Source organism: Electrophorus electricus, unplaced genomic scaffold (genome assembly GCF_041902795.1).
Source record: "Electrophorus electricus isolate QZ-2024a unplaced genomic scaffold, ASM4190279v1 Scaffold42, whole genome shotgun sequence".
NCBI lineage: Eukaryota > Metazoa > Chordata > Actinopteri > Gymnotiformes > Gymnotidae > Electrophorus > Electrophorus electricus.
Genome location: NW_027658714.1, coordinates 112,815 through 135,433, shown reverse-complemented (window position 1 = coordinate 135,433; position 22,619 = coordinate 112,815). Strand labels below are relative to the sequence as shown.

General features: G+C 43.6%; 2 protein-coding genes across 4 annotated transcripts in view; one reads left to right on the top strand and one right to left on the bottom strand.

Moving 5' to 3' along the window:
- The first annotated feature begins 946 nt into the window (after positions 1-946).
- LOC145655982 (uncharacterized) lies at positions 947-4,540 on the top strand. The gene is made up of 6 exons (XM_081709450.1): positions 947-1,405; positions 1,611-1,868; positions 2,173-2,478; positions 2,625-2,894; positions 3,612-3,695; positions 3,781-4,540. The coding sequence occupies exons 1-6, from the start codon at positions 1,152-1,154 to the stop codon at positions 3,845-3,847; spliced, it is 1,239 nt and encodes a 412-aa protein (XP_081565576.1). The 5' UTR covers positions 947-1,151; the 3' UTR covers positions 3,848-4,540.
- A 5,431-nt stretch (positions 4,541-9,971) lies between these two features.
- Positions 9,972-22,619, bottom strand: part of LOC113587662 (kelch-like family member 5) — a 40,286-nt gene continuing 27,638 nt past the window's right edge. For all 3 annotated transcript variants that reach the window (XM_027026427.3, XM_027026428.3, XM_027026426.3), the window contains 6 exons: positions 20,716-20,902; positions 19,723-19,947; positions 18,823-18,985; positions 18,338-18,550; positions 15,798-15,969; positions 9,972-14,554 (listed from right to left, as the gene is read on the bottom strand). In XM_027026427.3, coding sequence (XP_026882228.2) covers positions 14,498-14,554; positions 15,798-15,969; positions 18,338-18,550; positions 18,823-18,985; positions 19,723-19,947; positions 20,716-20,902 — 1,017 coding nt within the window. In that variant the 3' untranslated portion in view covers positions 9,972-14,497. The remainder of the gene's footprint in view (positions 14,555-15,797; positions 15,970-18,337; positions 18,551-18,822; positions 18,986-19,722; positions 19,948-20,715; positions 20,903-22,619) is intronic.

The window sequence follows — 22,619 nt, the reverse complement described above, 5'->3', positions numbered from 1 at the left end:
AGACCTCCCTCTTCCTAGAAGTGCTGAAACTCCAAACAGGGAAGAAACCAGTAGAGCTGAGCGGCTGGTCAGATGAAGAGAGTGAAGTGAGGAATTTCCTTCAGTGTCTGCCCTACATCTCCCAGCTGAGGTTTGAACTTGATATTTTGTGGTTCATGTTTCACAGTAATGTTTTGAAGTGTATATTGTATTTTTAATTTAACTTAATTAGTGTAATGCTACTGAATGACCCTTGGGTTAAAAAGCGTTTGTGCCTTTTTTCAAACACCTACTGATCCAAATACTGATTATACATGTTTCCTTGTTTGTGTTGTTTATAAGCGATTTTGTTTGCAGTTTCAGTGGTGCTGAGCAGTGTGTCCCGTCTCTGTGTAAAGAGCTCTGGTCCAGAGAGCAGACACAGCAGGTGTCTCCTCTGCTCCAGGCCCTGGGCTTCACCCTCTCTCTGGGAGGAGAGTTACCCACTTCCAGCTGCAGAGCTGTGGGGAGAGTGATGGGGCTGTCAGCATCCACACTCAACCTCACTCTAAACCCACGAGCCTTCTCTCTCAGAGGAGCCCGGCTTCTCTTCACACACATCACACACCTGCACACACTCAGGCACGTTACATTAATTATACTATTTAATAATGATATTCTGAATCATCTTGTTTACTTTTAAATGAATTAGATCTACTTTTTAATTCCTCAAACTAATTTCCTCATGACTTTGTTACTTTGCAGTGCGTACTGAATTAACTAAGAATATTAAACCCTATAAATGGTGTTTTTTCTGCAGTCTGAGTGGTGGTGAGAATATTAAACCCTATAAATGGTGTTTTTTCTGCAGGCTGAGTGGTGGTGTGGTGGTGAGAATGGTACGAGCTCTGGGGGCAGTGAGATCTCCTGCTACAGTGACTGTTGAGGAGCTTTCACTCATCCTGAGCAGCACACAGCAGACAGAGGGGGCGCTGTCCAGGGTCCTGAGCAGCTTGGCTTCTCTCCTGAGACTCTGGCATGTCCAGTGTCTGAACCTGACTGAGTACAAGATGGAGGCCCAGTCTCTCACTGTCCTACTTTGTCACCAGGGCCCTCTGACCATCAGGTCTGTGTGGATAGTTTGTCAGTTATTTTTTTTTTTTTAAAGTATCAGTTTATAATGTCATTTTATTATGTGTATGTGCAGGTTGAGTAAAGAGACTCTCCAGCATCTGGTTGTAGTGGTGTATGAAGCTCATGAGGAGAACCTTACTCGCTGCTTCCTGCAGAAAGTGGGCAGAGACCTGACTTCCTGCACTCTGAACTGGGAAGTGATTCACTATTTCCTGCAGTATCAAACTGTTACTGTGGACTTTAGGAAGAGCAACATTAAGCAGCAAAACCCCAGAGACCTTCTGCCTGTACTGGCCAGACTTCAGATCAGAAGGTGAAAAAAAAACAATATTGTTTGGCTCAGATTCTTCACACAGGCAGTAATGTACATAGTCCAATGTATCAGTCCAATCACTTTAATTATACTGCTTAACATTAGACATAGTAATTGTGTGTGTGTGTGTGTGTGTGTGTGTGTGTGTGTGTGTGTGTGTGTGTGTGTGTGTGTGTTTGTGTGTGTGTATGTGTCTTCTCCCCAGGCTGAGCTCCAGCTTTGTACTGTCTATCATCAGAGAGGTCTATCAGACTGGCTCTGCTCACTGTGTGTCCAGCTTGTTGAGTTCAGCAGAGAACTGCATCAACCTGAACAGCAGAGAGCTGGACTCTGTCCACTGTGCTGCCCTGCGCTTCACCCTCCAGCACTGCACAGCAGTCTCTCTCAGCCTGCTGTTCACCTCCATACCAGAGGGGGAGCTGGAGAGCATTGTGCCTCTGCTAAAACACGTCTCCCGTCTCAGGTTTCTCACAGTCCATTAGACTTTGGAGCCAACAGACATAATTGTTCCATATAATATTATATTGAAGGTGTGTGATATAGGTGTGTAAAGAGGTTCTCGGTCATCATTTTGGCCAATAAATTTATTTTATTGAGATTCCTGAGTCAGATAGGTGTGTTTGGATTGAATATAGAGAACATTGATCATTTCAGGTCTGGTAAATTTAGGTCAAATATTCATATTCATCTGAAATTAACTGTGTGTGTGTGTGTGTGTGTGTGTGTGTGTGTGTGTGTGTGTGTGTGTGTGTATTTTGTTTTCTCAGTGTTGACAGGCTGCTGTTGCTGAGGCTGCTCCACTGCTGCAGTGTCTCTGAACTCCAGCAGGGGGAAGCAGCAGCAGATCTGCTCTCTGCTCTGCAGCACAGACTGGACTTCTCCTGCAGCTCTGCTCTGGACCTGACAGCAGACACACAGACACACACACTGACTCTGAGCACTGAGGACTGCAGAGTCGTCTCCATGGTCATCCAAAGAGCTCTCTTACACCCACAGCTCACTCTACACGACTGTGAGATAGAGGAATCTGGAGTGGAGCAACTCTTCCCTATTTTACACACAGTCACCCTGCAGTAAGCCACTGACTCACAACACCACACAAACTACGGAAACATTCTGGAAAAGGGGAAAGAATTGTGTAATATGAAACAAAATCTGTGTAAGTAGCTTTATTTTTAGTTATTTTTTCGACATGTTGGTGAATGTTGTGTGTGTTCAGCTGCAGTAAAGCCACGCTGCTCCAGTTTCTATCACTTGTCCGTGTGGGTACTGAGTTGGAGTGTGTGAGGCGCGTTGTGGGTCTCTCCCGGGCCCTGGGTGAGATGGTGGACCTCAGTCAGACCCGGCTGGACCAGCAGGCCTGTAGGTCACTGGTGCTGTTTCTGGAACATTCTGAAGGGCTGTCAGAACTGGACCTCAGCCACTGTCAGCTCACTGACCACTGCCTGCAGCTGCTGTTCCCACACCTGCACAAAGCCCACATCCTGGAGTGAGTGGACAAGCGGGAGGAGGAATGTGTAGAGAGTCTGATGTTGAGTGCACAGTGAACACTAACACAGATATAACAAATGTTTAAAGGAGACACATTTTACTCTTTTTAAAAACAATTTAACACAATATCCAGCATGTGATTGAATGTAGAAGCTGTGTGTGTTCATTGTAAACCATCGTGTGTTCCTTGAAAGGATCTATATAAATGTAACTTTGTTCATTCAGTCATATTTTGTCCTCCTTCAAGAACAGTGTGTTTTGTAAAGATTACAAAAACCAATTTTCTTGGTGATTCTATTTGGTAATGACGACCTCTCTCACTGGCTGCCTGGATCACTGATCACTGCCTGTACTGGGCAGGATGGACCTCTGTGGTCTACAGCAAATCTAAACAGCTTGTAGAATCACGTGTTCTCTATAAAAAGAGAAATATAACAAAACAGACACTTCATGTATACAAGTCATGTATACAAGAACTGAAAACAATGACATTTTGTTTATGATGTGTCCTTTAAAATGTTAAACCACATAATTATCTGGCCATTAATGGCTCAGGTCCACTGACACAAATATACACATTTGTTCATGTGTTCATTAATTTAATTCATTGATATATAAATCTACAGGTGTTTGTACTACTATGCGGTGATTTAGTAGAGGGAGGTGTGTTTGGGAATCCTGAACAATGTGGTAATTATAATCCATCTAATTTCAGCCTCAGTCACAATGACATCACTGATGTTTCAGCAAAGAGGATCTATGATACTTTCTCCACCAACAACAATATTCACACTGTGAGGTAACTGTGTGTGTGTGTTTAGGCATGTAATATAAGCCTGTATTTATTTGAGTTTAAAATTTAAAAGCCTGTTTTGATTTTACAGACTCTTCAACAACAGAATTACAGACAGACAGCTCTTCCTCTCAGACAAGCACTTTGAAATCTGGTGATGTTAATGCACTTTTAATAGGTTGTCATGAGTGTGTAAAATCTAGTTTTGTTGTTAATGGAAAAATATATCATGAAGTTGACCGCAAATAGTTTCAGGTATATCAGTACTGTAAGTCCCTATGAGTCCTGGTCAGGGAACATTCCACTCTGGGATAAATGAAGTGTATTCATATGTATTCTTAAGTCATATTCTTAAGTCATCACTTAAATTTCCATTTATGGCATTTAGCTGACACTTTTATCCAAAGCAACTTACAATTATGACAGAGTACAACTTGATCAATTACCAGACATTTTCTTACCAGAAATAATGAGTAAATGTATGTGGTCTGTAATCTTCTACTGTTTCCAATATGAATCAGGCCTCCTAATAATGATGAAATTGTCTCATTATCAACATTCACTTCTCAGTGCCACGTAACACCCATCCCTACTGTCATTATGGAATATTAATTTATCTGTATGTTTACTGCTGGAACATCCCTCTTGTTAGAATTTCCTACACTGTGATTCCCTTTTCTGTAAACAGTCTGTCCTTATAGACTTGTAGTGATGGACAACTGTATAATTTTTGATACTGCCTATTCTATCACGTCTGAATATGTCACACTTGCTATATAATTTACATATTTCCACTACCTCATCTGCTTTGCCATCTATATATACTCATGTTTTTCTGAATAAAGCATCTGTGTTTCTCAGTGTCTCTGACTCTGTGCACTCTTTCTGAGAAACGTGCCCCAGGGCCCTGAGGAAGGACAACCAGACCAGGTGAGGCATATGGTTGGACCAGAGGGACAAGGTTAAGGAAAACAGAATTTTTCTTTACACTACTGATTAAACATTAAACGCTCTGAATAATAAAAACAGCCATAAAGCAAAGAGCCAAGAAGAGATTAAAAGGTTAAGAAAATCGGAGTGTAGCATATGCTACTTTATTCATATATTTCACTGATTTTGTGAACCAATCACTTCGGTACATTTATTTCCAACACCAAAACGGTTCACATGAGTAAAGGTATGTTTTCACATGAAATATAACACATTTCTAAAACTGGACCTCATATTTTCAGATTTCTGGCCATATTTCTTTATGTAGTGCTCTAGGTCAAACGGTACCTCATTAGGAAGAAAGCTGAGATTGGTCTGAACATTTTGATATGAAACATGGGTATCACACTATAAGTATGACCCTTTAAAGTGAATTTAAGCAAATATGCAAAAACAGAAAATGTCCTTAGACTTCATGCAGTTAATAATAATAAGAGATCCCTTTGGCCCTTTGAAGTACTTTTGGTCTCATAGTGAAATGGACTGACCAAACAGAACTGAGGGCGTTCATATTAATTCACCCCCACTGGCTACCACATCTTGGCTCTGTGACAACAAACTGATACATATATCTAAGAATGATCACATCTTGATGTGAGGATATCTGCTAGATAACTGACTGATCAGGAAGAAAGAGGATGTACAAAATGACAACGTACAAATAGATTTAGTGTGTATTGGAGTCAGACGTTCATTAGAATTTCATTCGAATAAACTTCCTCTCTACTGTGAATGTAGCTGTCAGATCATTCAGACTAGTTTTGAAGAGTGTGTGTATGGTGTGTAGCAGCAGTTCTTCTGTAGCTATGTGTAGTGCGTGTGGAACTCAGTAAGCATGCAGGTGTGTGTTTATCTGCTCCTTGTGCTCCACGCTGCTGATGGTGAGCGTGACTTTCTTTCTACCTCTGTAGCTCATCAGATATCTACTCAGTAGCTACTTTATAAGAAAGACTTGAAACATCTAGTTGGAGGTAAGAGATTTAGATGTGTGTCCTTAATGCAGTGATAATCTCACAAGTAAAACTAAACTTTATCAAACTAGTGCTATTGGTACGCACTACATCTGCTCCTTCTTATAAAGCTCTCAGACAAGCCACAGATCACTGGAGTGAGGTTTTCTCAGTGATGTGGCTTGGTACATGTGAGTTTACTAAAGGATAGCTGAAACAAGTACGTAGAGAACAGGGTAAATGTACTTGAATCCATTTTTGTAGGGGTGTGTTTGTGGTACCAACAACTGCAAACTTTAAACATACTTAACTGGAATTTAAATCATGGCTTAATCAACTGGAAACAATACAAGAATATAACTGACCAACATTTTGCCTTTCTTCTCCTTTCTAAAGATATTATATAAAGATAACTGTATATAGTTGTCCAAAGACCCATTCTTAACTTTAATCGTGCATAAATACCCATTAAATAACTACATAAAGACTTATAAAAGAAATACAATTCTACCTGGTTCAGAAAGGAAACACTGCACCTACAGAACCCTGTAGTCTGACTTACCTGTCATATTACCACCACTGACATGTAACAAACTGACACACAGCAAGCCAAACACTTCTGCTTGTACAAACTGTAAAGCCATCATTTCTGTAGTATAAAATCTAAAGCTAAACATGCTAAATACATAACAGCCCCGAACCCTCATTACTTTCAACCGATCACACTTTTCTGTTCTTGCAGAGGCTCCATATAAACGTGTAAATCCTTCTCCAGTGGACACTGACACAACAAGTCCAACAGTTTCAGCTAAACCCACTACAGCAATGACATCTCAGAAGGGTTTACCTTATTCATTTCATCAGCTACTACTGACAGTAAGATTCATTTGGTTAAAAGTATTCTCCATAAAATGAGTCCCCACTATATACTATTGCTACTAATAATAGTAAGTGACCAACAATTAATTTAAGAGTAATTTCTTAGTGCAGTTCACTTCATATATGACACATTCTTGAACCACTTTACAGATGATCTGTCCTAAAAAGAGCCGTACTGATTCACATTTTATGAATGCGTCCCAGCATTCATACCTGATTCCCCACTGGATGCTACTTTTCAAAACCCTATTAGTATGATCAGTTAATTATTCATGTTGTGTTTACTGCTTGATCATATATAATCTCGCATTACCATGGTCTGCACAGTGCTGTCCTCCCAAAGCTTGAGGAGCTCAGGATAAACCTGGTAGCTGTGAAAGAAACACACCACCAAACGGTGGCAGGTTATGGAGGGACTGATGAAAAAGACATTGAAGACCCATATGAGGATGTCTGCACAGATGATGAATTCTAGACTCCATCCTCTCCACTGTACTTACCACATTTATCTGAAATCTGTTTGCCTATATATTTTTTTTTAATGACATTTTTATCCTTGTCTTATTGGAGAACACCCCAACTGGTGAGTGACATCAAAGCACCACATCAATAATCAGAGTTTACTTACATCCACTCCATGTACACCAATTCTGCTTTTCTTTCAAATATAAAGGCTCAAAACACAGGAAGATGAAGAGAGTATCTACCTTCTTCAGATGAGCTTCGCAGGCCATAAAAACGTTCCAACAAGACTGCCCCATATATATATATATATATATATATATATATATAGAGAGAGAGAGAGAGAGAGAGAGAGAGAGAGAGAGAGAGAGAGAGAGAGAGAGAGAGAGAGAGAGAGAGAGAGAGAGAGAAATAACGTGTAATAACGTGAGGTGTACATGGCATCTCTTTTTGTCTGCATTATGTATGGGCTCTGGTACCGTCCTGTAAGCACTTCTTACGGAAGAATTTCCGATATTGACATAGTTAGGTATCTTCCCGCTGGGTAATCTTATTGAAAGATTTTGTTGTTGTTGTTTGTTAATTTGTTTTGATGTTTTTCACTTCAAGTTCAAGTTCAAGTTCAAAGAGGTTTTATTGTCATTTCAGCTATATACAAGTACACATCAAAAACGAGACAATGTTCCTCCAGGGCCATGGTGCAACACAAAAACAACAGTGCAACAGACAACATGCTACACAAGTGCAAACAGTCCAACTTGGTCCCATCTTTTAGCTGAATTTCTGAGGGGTGTATGTAAAAATTGGTTATGTAGTGAAATTCCTGCTAAATGAGTTTGACACCACTTATGTTGCTTCATTTTATGGAGTGCTTTCAAAATTAGAAAATACTGAGAACAGAACAGATTATGTTCCCTTTGCCAAGTTCAATAACAATGAAATAATGACATAACGAATAACTGAAGCGACAAACTTTTATAATGTCAGATAAATAAATACACACATACACAAAATTACACTTATGTATGGACACTCTTTCAGTCATTTTTTTAATAAACGGAGCTTATCAATGCTAGTTTTCACAACTATTATTCTGTCATGTGGACAGTCGCTGCACACTGACGAGACTACAAATCAAGATATATTCTGTGGTTGACATACTCATTACAGGTCAGTATTTATTTTTCTTTCAAGCCTGTGTAACATGAAACATTATAAGTCGTTTATATTTGCAGGCACATACTACCAAGCAATGCCACCAAGACTTGGTTTGTTTACTTAGTTTGCTAATGCAATACCATACCGTCGTGCCAGACTGTGATATTTGTTGTACTGCCGAATTTTTGTATCCTTTTGTTCTGTTGAATTATTACTAATGGTACATTGATTGTGTGACGTACTCTCCAGCTGTGTCTACGAAGTAGATATTAAGAGTTTATCTCAAGGCAGAACAGATTATGCACTGTGGGGAACGTTGCATGCTGACGAGACTACAAATAAAGATATATTCTGTGGCTACCGTACTCTTTACAGATTATGCACTGATTATGCATAAAGATTAACCACGCGTCATCCACTAAGTGTCCTTCCTGACTCAAGACGGATGTGAGTGTAACTCAATCACACACATCAGTAACAAGAGCAACAACAAAAAATGACTACCTTTGCTGTTTTCGAGATCAACTGAATGAAGCATTTTTTCATAAGCAACCATGACTGTAAGTGATTTAACACTCTCTGACACTGATGTACAGCAGGATGGAAGTCACACACTTTAATACTGCTGTACAGTATTGATGTACAACTACCTTTTCAATTAAAACAGATAATTTAGTTAAATCACAATGCAGGTTTACAGGTAATATTAGGCTGAAATGTAACCTAACGTAACCTATATAACCCAAGATAGCTATCTACTGGCCTGGACCGGCTTTCGAAATTCCTGTGAGTTTGCTTAGCTGTGGGCAACTGCTGGGCAAATTCATGAATTCTAGCAAGAAAGCCAACTCGCTAACGTTGTGTCCCAAACAACGCCAATGCCGTGTTCTTGCTTGCCAGAAACTGCGCTAACATCAGCTACATTCCTTTTCGCCCCACCGTTGCCCAGACTTCATTCCTTCGGCTTCGTCTCCACCTCTTACCTGTCCATTTTCAACTTCCAGACGGTTGTACAAACCTCTTCATTTTACCAGATATGCGAACGGACCAGCGGTTGCTCAGATGTCGCTAGGCGTTCTCCACAGGAGGTTTTACATCATTGTGTGCCAAAGGGACATGTCTGCCATGTCTGTCCTGTGGCTACGTGTTAGTCTGTAAAGTTCCGTTCACACGGTGATGTGAAGTCTACAAAAGTCCACCTGTGCTAAGTTTTGACAAGTGGAGAAGAAGCGGAGAGAATTTTTGCTTGAGCGTTTAGTTATTGCTATTATTTATGAGCTCACATTGATTATACTGTCATCAGTGTCGTTAGTTATTTTGGATAGCTAGCATGTGTGCGCTGAACATCATCAGCAAACAAACTGCTGTATAGAAGTACTTCATATTGAAACATGTACCAGAAATTCCGTTAGAAATGAGTTATAACGTTTCGAGCTTATTTTATTTATCTATTTGTTTATTATTTGTCTTTATTGATTTTTTTTGGTCGTGCTATTGATGAGAGCTTGCTTCATACAGCTTTGAAAGCTAGGCTAATTATTTTTCTTACCATCGGGTTTTGTCTTCTGATTCAAATTGCACACCCATTTTTCTTCAGCTGGAGGGAGGAAACGCGCGACGCGCTATAATGAGCGGAGCCAGCGGACCAGTTCAGTCTAAGATGCAGTCGCAGATTTCGTCCGGCAGAGGGAACTCTGCTTCATGCTTGTAAGCACTTATGCTCGTTATTTTAAAAAAAATGTAGTCATTAGCATAACGTGTTTGCTAATATACATATTACATCTTCTTACTTACTTACATCTTCTGACGTTTCGCATGCCTGCCGTATCTGCTATAAAAGCCATTTAAAAATCAGAGCATAGTTTATTGCATGCGCTCACACAGGCAGAATAATTACATTTTAATACAAAACTGTAGTTATAACTTATCAGTACACTAACTTGAGACCTATTGAAAGTAAAGCAAGGAAAGTTACAGGAGGACAGCAACAATACAAAACACAAGAACTAGCATCCTCCCAAAACACCACAACATAGCATGTGCTTTGTACCCACAGCAATGAACTTGTACACACATACACACACACCGTTGACAGCTAAGTGGAAAAAAAAAAAATGTATAGGACAGTTCATAGCCCCAATAATGGTAAATGATCAAGTTAAATGACAATCTACCACTTGTGTAAAACTTAATAGTAACTGATCAGTCAGTCCTGCACATTGTGTATACAAAATTAAAACGACTCGCCTGCCGTGTTGCCCTCGACCACTTCATAATCAATTCTCCCATCACCCTGAAGCAGGCAGTATGCACACAGCATATCTGAGACAAAACTTTCACAGCCATGGTACCACAGCAAAGAGAAGCAATTATTCAAGGTGACACTCGAAATCTCATTGGGCTAGACCAGGTGATAAAGCACATGGACATGAACAGCTCTGAGCATCAAAAACATGATCATGAACTGTAGCTTTAGCTAAAAAAAATGGCACTGCTATCTTCTATTTCTATTGTACTCCATCACCTAAGACAGTTCATCCTCCTACAAAACCAAAATACTTAACCTCAGAATAAGGTTGTCCTGCAAGAACAGCAAAATGCATTATACAATGTCTGCATGATTTTTGCAAGACTGTACAAAAATATATACACGCACCCATTTATATACGTATATACATTATGCGGGGACACGTTACAGCATATGGTATGCACCACCCCCCATGCATGTTTCTTTAAAGCTGTTCTAATTTCTCTAATATCTACTTGCCTGGAGCTTACGGCACTCATTTCTGCTCTGTCTTTCAGCTGACAAATTAAATGCCATCTTGGGATATGAATCTGCCAATCAATTCCCTGAATGTCTGGTTCCTGTCAGTCTCTAAGCAGTACTTGCAACCCAGCATGGGATATAAAAGCGTGTCTCTCTCTCTCTCTCTCACACACACACACACACACAAATGCAGGAATGTACTAGCATGTGCATAGACAGACTGGAGGTTTACATTTTGGAGAGGTAGACACAAACATGTAAAACTGAAAAAGAATAAAATGTAAACAGGATAAAGTAAGCAAAAAATCCACGTTTAGGCCTGTACCAATTCTGTGTAACCTGTTTTGGTGTGAAGTCAACCATTTTTCAAACTGTGCCACCTCAGCCGAGATGATTTGGTTCCAGTGCTTAAACCTGTCTGTTAAGTCGAGGGCTCGTGCTCAATCATGGCTCAATGTCCGCTTCGCGAGCTGCACATGTTCTCGTCTGCTCTTGTGCACTTAGGATCGCCGTTGGCCATCCTGCGTGTTGTAGTATTTAGTTTCTCTTCCTCCTTCTCGCTTTCTATCTTTCCATCCATTAATTTCCCGTGTTACTAGACATTGGTAAATTTATGCTAATGTCAGAATCTGTTTTCATTTTGTTAGTTGGCTGAAAATGAGAGAACATTTTACTAAAACGTGTCACTAAGTGAAAAAGTGTAAACAAACATTTGGTGAAATGGACCAATTTGTGAATGCTAAATCAAAAATCAATAGGCTATGAGGTTAGGTATCATAGCCAAGTTACCTGGAACGTTAATTAGCCACACATTCATGCATCGTCCAACAGTGGTCACGGGAATATTCTGTTATATTTGTTATAAATCCCACGTGAAGTCTCAGCAAAGTGTCAAGTCATTGTAGTGATGAACATGTAGAGTAGCAGCTTTAATTTATTGCATACTGGTATAGTATCCTGTATAACTGTACTTGCTTATGAGAAATGGCATATTAGTGTTTGTTTGATTAAAGTGAAAGCAGATTTTTATTAGTCGGCTTTCATTCACAGTATGTCATGAGCCAGAGAACGGGTGGCAAAGACCTTCAGCAGTTTTTGGGAAACCTCATGAAAAAAAAGGTGAGAAAATGATTACTAATCGGGTGATATACGTGTAGAAGAGTTCTATATGAGTGGAGTCAGTGTTTCCTGACATAATTACCAGCAAGATAAGAACTTGCCAATAATGGTATTGCCTCATGGCAAGAAATACCAGTTGTTGACTGTTAATATTTCTTGTCCACTCAGGTTCATTCAGCGTAAAGACAGAGGGGGAGAGGTTGCTGGCAGGTGAGTGAGAAAACAAGCAAATATTGATGGTTAAGACCAAATAATGACATCTCACAAGTCTCATCCTAATATGAATTTAAAGATATTCCTCCCAGCATGGCTTCTCATATGTACATCGGATAATACAACACACTGTCTCAGCCTTTTTTTTTTTTCCCCAAGGGCGAGAGAGTTTGAGACACCGATGGACAGGGAGAGTGTGTGTGTGCGCGAGAGAGAGAGAGAGAGAGAGAGAGCAGACAGGGAAGCGAAGGGAAGGATGAGAGGTCTGTTCAAGGAGGTGGAAGCTTTAGTAAAGCTTCGGTCAGTCGTCCCTGCCCCTTCTGAAGAGGCTGAGAGGAGTTCTAGTGCCCGGAGGAGGGTTAAAACACCGCTTAGATTATCGACGAGTGAAGCAAGGCTGAATCAGCTAGCCCTACGTCACGTGCATCAGGATAACCTGGACAGACTGGACCTTGAAGGAATATGCCAGTGTCAGCGAGAAGCACAAAAAGATTTATGGATCTTGTGTCCACATTCGCAGCCTGGCTCCCCTGCACATTAACATGAGTGTTAAGACTAGTGTGGACTAGTAGATGCAACCATTTTTTTAAATTGTTTACGTCTGGATGAGTGTGTGACATGCATCAGATCAAGCGCCTGATTGGTTCAAAATGTTCGGTATAAGCCACATTTTACATTGTGAACGAACAAAAAAAAACAAAAAACAAAAAAAACACCTCCCTTGGGTAGAAAATTGGATTTCAGCACTGTTTACCTGCAGTCTGAGAACTGCAGTTACTCTGACATGGGCAGTAAAGGACACTCCAGCGTTAAAGACTGCAAAAAAAAAAAAAAAAAAGCTAACGATAGTTTTAGGGCATCTTTGTAAAAAATAAATGTAAAGAAAAAAGAAAAAAACAAAACAAACCAAACATGCCCTGGAGTTATGCTTTGCAGAAGTCATTTTTGCCACCATCCATAACTTTGAATTCAAGCGTTAGACAAAAAAATATGCGAAAATCAATTCAGCCTCTGAACACTGCATAAAACATGTTTTGAGGTTTAAATGCTGGCGACCGTTCCTTTAACTTAAATACTGCCGAACTTGGAGTGACAAACTCACAAAAAAAAGGTATCTATACCTCCTCACACCCGTAACACTAAAAATGTAGTTTTTGATCATATTTCGTTCAAAAGTGTTGCAATTGGAAACACTTAAAGACTGCTACATAATTCCACCTCAGTATTCAGCTGCCTTTTTGGTAACAACGGTGTTCCCCAAGTGGTGGGCATGGCTAAAACGGAGACCGGCTCTATACGACCAAGTGCACACTCTGTGCAGCGACCTGTCATGATGATTTCAGCTGGCCAGCCTTATTTTTGTGGCCAATTCCGTTACGGGGAATATGGGAAAGAGCTGTGAGGCTTTTTCTGTGAGCAGACCCTCTGCGCATTAGCATTCCCAGCCCGTACGCGCATGCGACAGCCATGCCACTGATTTGACCTTACTCCTCACTAGGGACGTCCCACCCTTTGATTGGCAGCTCGACTAAGACAAGCTGTATATAGCCTGCTTAGGCTTAAAAATGTTAAGAAAAGAAAATGAAACGCAAAAAGGTTTGGGGGTTTCGTGTTACGAACAATGGCACAGAGACACACACACACACACACACACACACACACTCTCTAAGGACACACATCACGGCCCTCGCTGCTGTCCTTCACTTCAGATCATTTTCAGCAAATAAAATGTTTGGGTGTTCTTTGCGTTCCGCTTTCACTTGCGCCGATCTCACACTTTCCTCTGCAATGCAGGAACACACCACACTTAACACCATCCCCATGTCTTCATGGGTTTTTGCCTTCCTCTCAGCACGGGGGGGGGGGGAATATGAAGGGAAAAAAAAAACCAGCTCAGAGAAAATGATCAAGAGTGGAGGGAAGAGGAAAGAGAGCAGACAGACGTAAGCAGCAGAAGAAAACAAGCGAATCTCGAGAGGCACAGCAACTAGCACGGCATGTAAACACGCAGGTAGGTGGACGGACTCCGGTTAGCGAACGGAAAGACAGGCTGTGGACTGACATCCATTCAATGAGTCAAAGAAACAAAATCACAGAAACCTTAGAACCCAACCGTTAACCCTGTTTGAACGTCCAGGTTAATGTCTGTGTGTGTGGGTGTGTGTTCGTTTGCTTGGTCATGCCATTCCATCTCCTCCACTCCCTGGTGAGAGCAAGAGGATACGGAACAAGGATCGCCATGGAGACAGTTGGCGGGGGGAGGAGCTTCACAGCTTCACGGCGACCACGCAGGCTCCGGCTCTGCCCAGGCAAAGTGGCGCCACCTGAAGCACAAAAACGGAACCACATGATTACTTAATTGTTTCCAGGTGAATACTTGGGGCAAAAATGGAAGCTTGGTTGTAATGACAAATATATTAGTAGTATCAGGGTACTTTGTGAGACTCAGGTCAGGTTGGAGAGCATACAATACAAAATAAGAACCTTTAGCTTTGAAACAGCTTAACAAAATGAATATGGCACCCGAAATTCCCTTTTTCTAATAAAAGGGAGAACTGTAGTGTGACCTCTATTAATGAAGGACATAGCAAAACATCACAACTTGTTTTGAGACACAGCAGAGCACACGGGGAGCTGCAACTGTACAAACAGAGCGAAGTGCAGGTTCTCTCTCTCTGCTGGTCACTTCATTTCACGCACACACGCACGCACGCACGCACGTGCACCCACAGCCTCTTTTCCGTCAGTTCGTGTTTGAGTTCTGCAGCTGCAGCAGTGCTGTAATTACGGTGGGTGAGACTGTCAGTAGTGAGCCAGTTCTTCACATCATGCACGCACGCACACACACACACACACACACACACACACACACGCGCGCCCCTGATCTTGTCAGCTTTCCATAAATGACATATTGGAATAGCTCTTTATGCCCCCCCCCCATACACAGTCCAGTTGGTTCCAGTAATACTGCATCAGTGTCCATAAACCATGGACTTTTTAAAGAGATCTCTAGAAATGAAAATATCTAATACTATCATAAATTTTACTACTAAGCATATTTATTATACTATACTACTGTCTACAATATATAATTTTACATACATTTGCACGTGCACACACCCACATCCGAGCACTGCAAGGTGGCACAGAAAAGAGCATGCCCACACTGCTAGCTTCAATATGCCAGATCTATTGCTCCTGCATACCAATCAAACAGCCTTCCAAGCAGAGAGAGAGAGACACACACACACACACACACACACACACACACGGCAGAATCTAAACAGCAGAGACCGAGTGAGAAGAGAGGGAAAGAAAACAGGACCTGACCAAGATGGCTTTTACAACATGCAGACAGAGTAAACAGGCCAGCAGAGACACAGATAGGTAAACAGACTGGTGGGTGGATAGATGGATGGATTTCCTAGGATGGCAGTCAGTCAGTCAGAAAGGCTCAGTGTAATCAGGCAGACAGGCCAACACAATCTAAATGCAGGCAGGCAGCCAGTCAGATATGCAGAGACAGAGCGTGTAACCAGGCCCAGACAGACAGACCAACCAACCTACCTGAGTCCACTCATTGGTCTGCGGGTCATAGGCCTCCACTATGTTCAGGTACACCTGTCCGTCATAGCCGCCCACTGCGTAGAGGCGGTCCCCCAGCAGACACACGCCCACTGCGTCCCTGCTGACGCTCATCGGCGCAACCGCCGTCCACGTGTCTGTCTTGGGGTCGTACCTGGAGGAGGAGGGGTTACTTTGGTCACACCTAGGCCACGGACATTTCCGATTACGGTACAACTACGGTGATTTGACGATCTCCATCTGCCCCTAGCTACGGGTTAAACACTGAATTAGGACTGCATTATCTGGGGAGTTCTACCATGCGATTGCATTGCTACATGCTGCGGCCGCCGTATGCAATATAATAAAAAAACTATGCTATGATCATGTGAGCGTGGTGATGCACCACAACACAGAGACTGCAGGGCCAGAGACCGACCAGATACTCGCACCACACAAGACGACAATCGCATGTCCTGATGAGTCAGAAGGTCCATTGCCATAACCGCAGCTGATACAGCGATATCGATTAACAAGTGATCCACTGGGCAACAAGTGTTCCCAAATTTAACCAAGTAGACGATTTTCCTGCTGATATTGTAACCCAGCCAATAGGAGCGGCTTCTGCTGAACATCATCGAGTGCGGCGTTCATCATAAGGGCCTGCCCAGATGGGAAACCATGAAATGGCCCAAACCAGAACTGAGCTGCTAGTCTGAGGGAGGCGAACGGCTCACTTTGGTCCACGACGGGCGGGCGGACAAGCGGAAAGCTCTCTAATACGCGTCATGGAGGTGGACACAACCCGAGATGCACCAGCTTCTATCATCCCCCACGTGCACACACAGAAATAGAATGGGAGGAAGACCCTGCCATCGGCTCTTCGGGAACATAAGCCTCGATACACCCGCTGCGCCCAACAATAACAAATTAGGAGCAGGTTGACGGCAGCTCCAGTGTGGTCAAGAACTCCAGGAGGAAAGGATGAGATGAGAACCCCAGAACCGTGGTAAGAACCTGTACTGAGAATCACAGTAGTAAGTGTCTAATCTGGGCTCACATGCAAGAGCCACTGCTTTGATTAAAGCGCAGATAAACTGACATAGCACGGCTGGATCGCACAAAGCGCCGTTGGGACGCCGGCCACTCTGCCCCGCCGTTCATTATTCCAAGATCCAAGGCGTCACCATGACCCAAGGGCAAGGAGATCAGCAGCACGGGGTCATGCATCTCTGCCACATGCCAAGTACAGAAGCTCTTATTAACTCATCGGGTATCCCCTGGGCCCTCTGCGCCACAGAGCCGAGACGTTATTCTGACGTGGGCACTAGCTACAAGTCTAAACATGCCGGATGACGATCGGGACATAATGCAAGCTGCCAGCATCCTCTGGAAAAAAAACAGCGTTACAGCTGCTTTATTACGGTCTGGAGAGAAGTCCGACTGGCTTTATTGCCTTGTTTTTTTTTCCTGAATTGTTTATCTTCACTGTCCCGGTAGACATGTTAAAAGGCGGTGCATTTAGTGCGGTTAGATTTGAACAGCCTATCATAAAGGTGACCGAAGGAGAAACGGCCAGCATCATATGAATTTTTAGTTACATCGAATGGTGTGCAGCTTTAACTGCCCACGTTTGGTGGTGCGCACAGAGCTCACGGCATGCACACGTTTCCAGCTGCCCACATGGTGCCAAGGGCCCAGGTGCTGGGGAGGAGTTACCATGGACACCATGCTTGACGGGGGGGGGGGGCTGACGTCTCCAGGACGCCGTGGCTAGGAAATAACAAATGTGTTTGGCCAGCCATCCCAGCCCAGCTGTGCACAGAGCAGTACCTTCCCAGATAAAAAGAGGCAGACACTTTAAGTGCGAGTTGGTGCCTCCATCCACTACACATTAACGGCAACAATGTGTGACAACTTGCTTCCATTTTGCTTGGTCATGCTGCATTTTTGCTGAGTGAAATGTTGCGAAGCAGAGGATTGTTTTTCTTCCTGTTTCCTTCTCAAATGCGCTTTTCATTAAATGCAAAATTTATCATATTATAACGAGACCAATCCATCAGACAGCTGCATTTTATCTAATATTTAAAAGCTTCCGTGATGGAAATGCTCATTAGAAACCGGAGCCGTTGTGCTCCACCGCTGTAAATGCACCTCCACTAGAGGACCAGTGAGCACTCCTGGCTCATCAATATTGGCTCATGGCCATGTTAATATCATCCACAGTAGTGGGTTTTCAAAATCTGAAATTTTAAAATGGGCATTAAAAAACATGAATTTTTTAAAAAGCCAAAATTTCACCGATATTGCAAATATTTTTTCTACCAATGGTAAAAAATTTTTAAATGACAAGAAATAAAACACCACTGACTTTGTAAATCTTATCCCTAATCACGTTACGTCATCGAGATCTTTGGATGAAATGAGATGAGAATATGACTCATACAATTTTTGGCCTTGTTGACTTTGTTGTTGCGCATGTTTGCAGCCCATTTAAGTGGAAACCCATAGAGTGACCCCCTTTTTGCACTTCGACCCCTCACCTCTCCACGCAGTCAGAAAGTCGGGAGGTGAGGCTCGATGCGGGGGCGTCGTGCCCGCCGATGGCGTACAGGAAGCCATTCCAGGTTGCCACGCCGACGCCCCCCCTGCGCTTGGACATGGGCGAGCAGGCGCTCCATTTGTTGGTGTGCGGATCGAAACACTCGACCGACTTCAGGCATGAGCTGCCATCTCTCCCCCCCACCGCGTACAGCCTGCGAGGCGAGAGGCGAGGGAGGAAAGAAGGAGCCAAGGAAAAATAAAGAGGGAGACAGAAAAGGGACACACAGCAGGGGAGACAGACAGAGAGAGAGAGAGAGAGAGAGAGAAAGCGCAGTTCAGGGTGAATGTTACTACTTTCCCACCCACATGTTTACAGCACAGCTGTGGGTGGCAAAACACTGCATACTAATTAGGGTCTAATTAACTGTTGGAGTTAATTAAACAAAGCTGATTTCACACGATGGTGGAGTACAATGGTGCTCACTTGCTGTTCAGGATTGCAACTCCAACGGTGCTTCGGGGCGTTGCCATAGATGCGACAAAACTCCACTGCCTGGCCTGAGGGTCCCAGCGCTCCACCGTGCTCAGGTAGCTCCACCCATCATGACCTCCAACTGCATACATGGGGCCTTCCAACACTGCTACGCCTGCACATAGGAGCAGCACACCAACAAAATTGTAAAGGCAATATACAATTAATGCAGGGAATCCACACCCACACACACACACACACACACCCCTCCAGCCTCACCCAACCACCCACCGAGCAACTCTCCATGGCAACTATGTAGTAATATTATTCCAATAGTGTACTTTATAATTTAAGGTTCATTTAATGTTCTATGACTGAAAAGTGCCATATAAATAAGCATTACCATTATTATTATTTTATTAGACAATTTTATAACAAATTATTAGAATGACCTTAGAAGTACTTTTAAAATGGATAGCTTGTCTGTTGTCATGGCAACTTTGTTAGCCATGGTATTGAACTATTTGACCACAGCACATCGCGGAGTCGTGCTAACTGGGCATTTCTGTATAGCAGACCACTCTGAACTCAGCAGTGCCGGACAAATTTGTACAGCTCAACAACTACAACTATGCCACTACCAAACGAGAGTCAGTGCTGGGTTAAAAGTGGTCTGACAACCCAGTAACGTCCAGCCAGCGGTGATGCTGTGGTCAGAAACCAAGTCATAGACAGCGTAGAGGGGGCTCACCAATTGTGCACGTCAGCAACTACGCTTACAAAATGCATACGAACGATATCTGACAGTGTCTCTGCAGTTTTGGAATGAACCCAGAGTGGTATGCAAATCGAATCCACCCCCAGCCCCTCCCACAGACCCATCCCCGGGTCGGAGGTCGAGGGTGGGCTCACCCAGGCCATGGCGGTGCGTGGCCATGGGGGGCATGACGCTCCAGGTCTTGCTGCGGGGGTTGTAGCACTCCACTGTGTTAAGGGTCTTGAGGCCGTCACGGCCGCCCACCACGTGCAGACGTTCGTCAATGACGGCCACGCCGAACTGCAGCCGTCGTCCGCTCATCACTGTCACCTGCCGCCACGTGTCCCTGCGCAGGCAGTACTGCTCGATACTAGTGGCGCCTGTCGGACAGAGCACGGCGTCAGCGCACGCACATTCCCACACCGCTGACACATACAGTTCACATGCGCTATTTTCTCTCTCACACACACACACACACACACACACACACACACACACACACACACACACACACACACACACACACACACACACACACACACACACACACACACACACCCTATCCCCTCCCCCAGTACAGGCAGCACCTGAGAATCAGGCAGAAACAAAAGACAAAGAAAAAAAAAAAAGTTGTGGGGGAGCAGGTGTCAGAAGTGACAACTTCACGACCTGCACGCCCACTGGTGACTCAGGTGACGCATGCAAATGGAAACCAATATAATCCCATATCCACTTAGCATGATGCACCCACATGAGAAACGTGAGCCTTTGCGGAATCCGCTCCGTTGCCTAGGACACAGCCTCAGCCTGCTGCTGTTACCAAGGGCAACCATTTACACACAAGTGCTCGTACATTTTCGCAGTAGACCTTAAAATGCTGAAACCAGAAATTCCAGTCTCTGTCGGTACCAGAATATATGTTGCAGAAGCATTTCTGCATACTCTGAATAACTTGCATTTGGAGCAACTAGCGCTTATCCGAGCAATATATTTATCTGCTTAAGTGAGAAATCCTGCTTTGTGATCTGCCCCTCTGCCCTATATGTACATACATGGTGTGTATAACTGCTCCGCCCCCATATGCATTTGCCTGGCATGTATAAGTACCCCACCCACCATGTGTACACACATGGTGTGAGCTCCGTTACCTTTTGTGGCATCCATGCCCCCCACGGCAAACAACGCCCCCACCGTGGCCTTGCGGGGGCGTGTCCTCGGGCTCTGCAGAAGGGGCCGTCGCTCTGGCAACAGATGGTACTTCATCGCCTCCATGACCAACCGCTGGCACTCCACGCTGTCCCTCAGGAGCAGGTTGGCCTCCATGTCTGCTAAAAACTACCAGTGAGAAAACATTAACCATACCCTCAGTCCATGCTGTCCCTCGGGAGCTCATTGGTCTACACTGCTGCAAAAACTGTTTTAAAAAATAAATAAAATCCTATCCTGTTCTCCACAGTTTTGATGGGACCAGAATAACAACTACATTATACACAAAACACTGAAGCGCCAGCGTCCCTTGGGAGCAAAAACCAGCTCCACTGTCACTAAACTAAAACCCTCATGTTTTCCCATATGAAGAGCAAATCCAGCTCCTTGTCTGCGGAAAACAAGAAACCAAAAAAAGCCTTTACCCATAAACCCTTATTTCACACAGGGTTATTCTCCAGTGAAAACGCAGCCTCTTCCGAGACTCTTCCTCTTTCTCTCTTTTCTAATCCTCTCTCGCTGCTGCGGCAACGAACTCATCCTCTCCACACCCACCCCCCTTTCCACCTCTCTGTTCCAACTCCTCCCTCGCTCATGGCCTGCTCTGGACGGAAGCCTTTTAATTAGACAGGAATCAGGCTAGTTGGTGGTCTAATCCCACATTAATGAAGTTTGCAGAGGTAATGCGCACCCCTCAGAGACAAGTGTCACACACACACACACACACACACACACCTTTCCATTATCATAATTGCAGGCCTACAGCCAATAAAGACATCAAACCCTGTTAATGCTCCAGACCAGATTTCCTGAGGGGGAAAACATTAATTTACACATTTTTTTCCCATATTTTTCAAAGAGAATCTACAAGAGTTTAAAGCAGCGCCGTTTTAAACTACAGACATAAAACATTACACGCAAACACTGAATAGCTCACAAACCAATATTTTAAAAAAACTTCACTGCCAACATTAGCAATATTCAAATTTCTCTCTTGTGAATGTGGCAAATATATGTAGATCAGTCTATATTATATAATCCTCTAGATGATCTAATCTTTTACTTCTCGAGATGCAACCTGGACGCATTTGTGTGCACTCCTCCAAACTCCATGCCAGCCAACCGAAGTGCTTATTAGGTCTCTAAAGGTGCCCCAGCCCATCCCTCTCCTCAGCTTTCATAACCTGGGCTACACTTTCATTACACCGCCTCCACCATCGCTCCATCCATCTTGCCCTTCGTCTCCGTCCGCCGCGCTCATCCATCAACCCCCTCCCGCTCCGCCTCTCCTCTCCTCCGACTGCCCCCCCCGGGAGACGAACTAAACGCAAACGCGTTTCGCTTAACCGGCCCCCTTTCGACACGGAGCCGCCAATCGCCGCCAATCCCCTCCGTGGCTTGATGGGCCGTCATCGCCGCGACTGGGGGGAGTTGGATTTGGCGTGTGTGCGTAGGAAGAACGATTAGGTGTGAACCTAGACAGCAGGGGGGAGGAGAGGAACCGAATATGAAAGGAGCCGCAGGATTTCCATTTAGACCTGGTGGGCGGAAATCACTGAGGGCCTGGATCTGCCCACATCTTATGGGAGGTAAAATATTGCTGAAGTTTACAGAAAGAAAACAATTCTGATATACAGAGAAACAGTGTGTGTGTGGGGAGATGTGAAACATCCTCCTTAGATATTCCACAGTGGTTAAGAGAAAGAAAAAAAGAAAAGCAGACCACCACCTTTATCGACCTCTCCAGATAATGTGTTAATGTTCCTCTCTTATAATGTGCTCTTCCCTGCCACCCCCCCCCCCCCACCCCCCACCCCCCCACACACACACACACGACTGGTGGTGT

Excerpts from the sequence above, each read along its gene's own strand:
- LOC145655982 (XM_081709450.1), top strand. The coding sequence starts at position 1,152 with ATGTGTATGTGCAGGTTGAGTAAAGAGACTCTCCAGCATCTGGTTGTA. Across the intron at positions 1,406-1,610 it reads GCCAGACTTCAGATCAGAAG|GCTGAGCTCCAGCTTTGTAC; the intron begins GTGAAAAAAAAA and ends TCTTCTCCCCAG. Across the intron at positions 2,895-3,611 it reads CACAAAGCCCACATCCTGGA|CCTCAGTCACAATGACATCA; the intron begins GTGAGTGGACAA and ends ATCTAATTTCAG.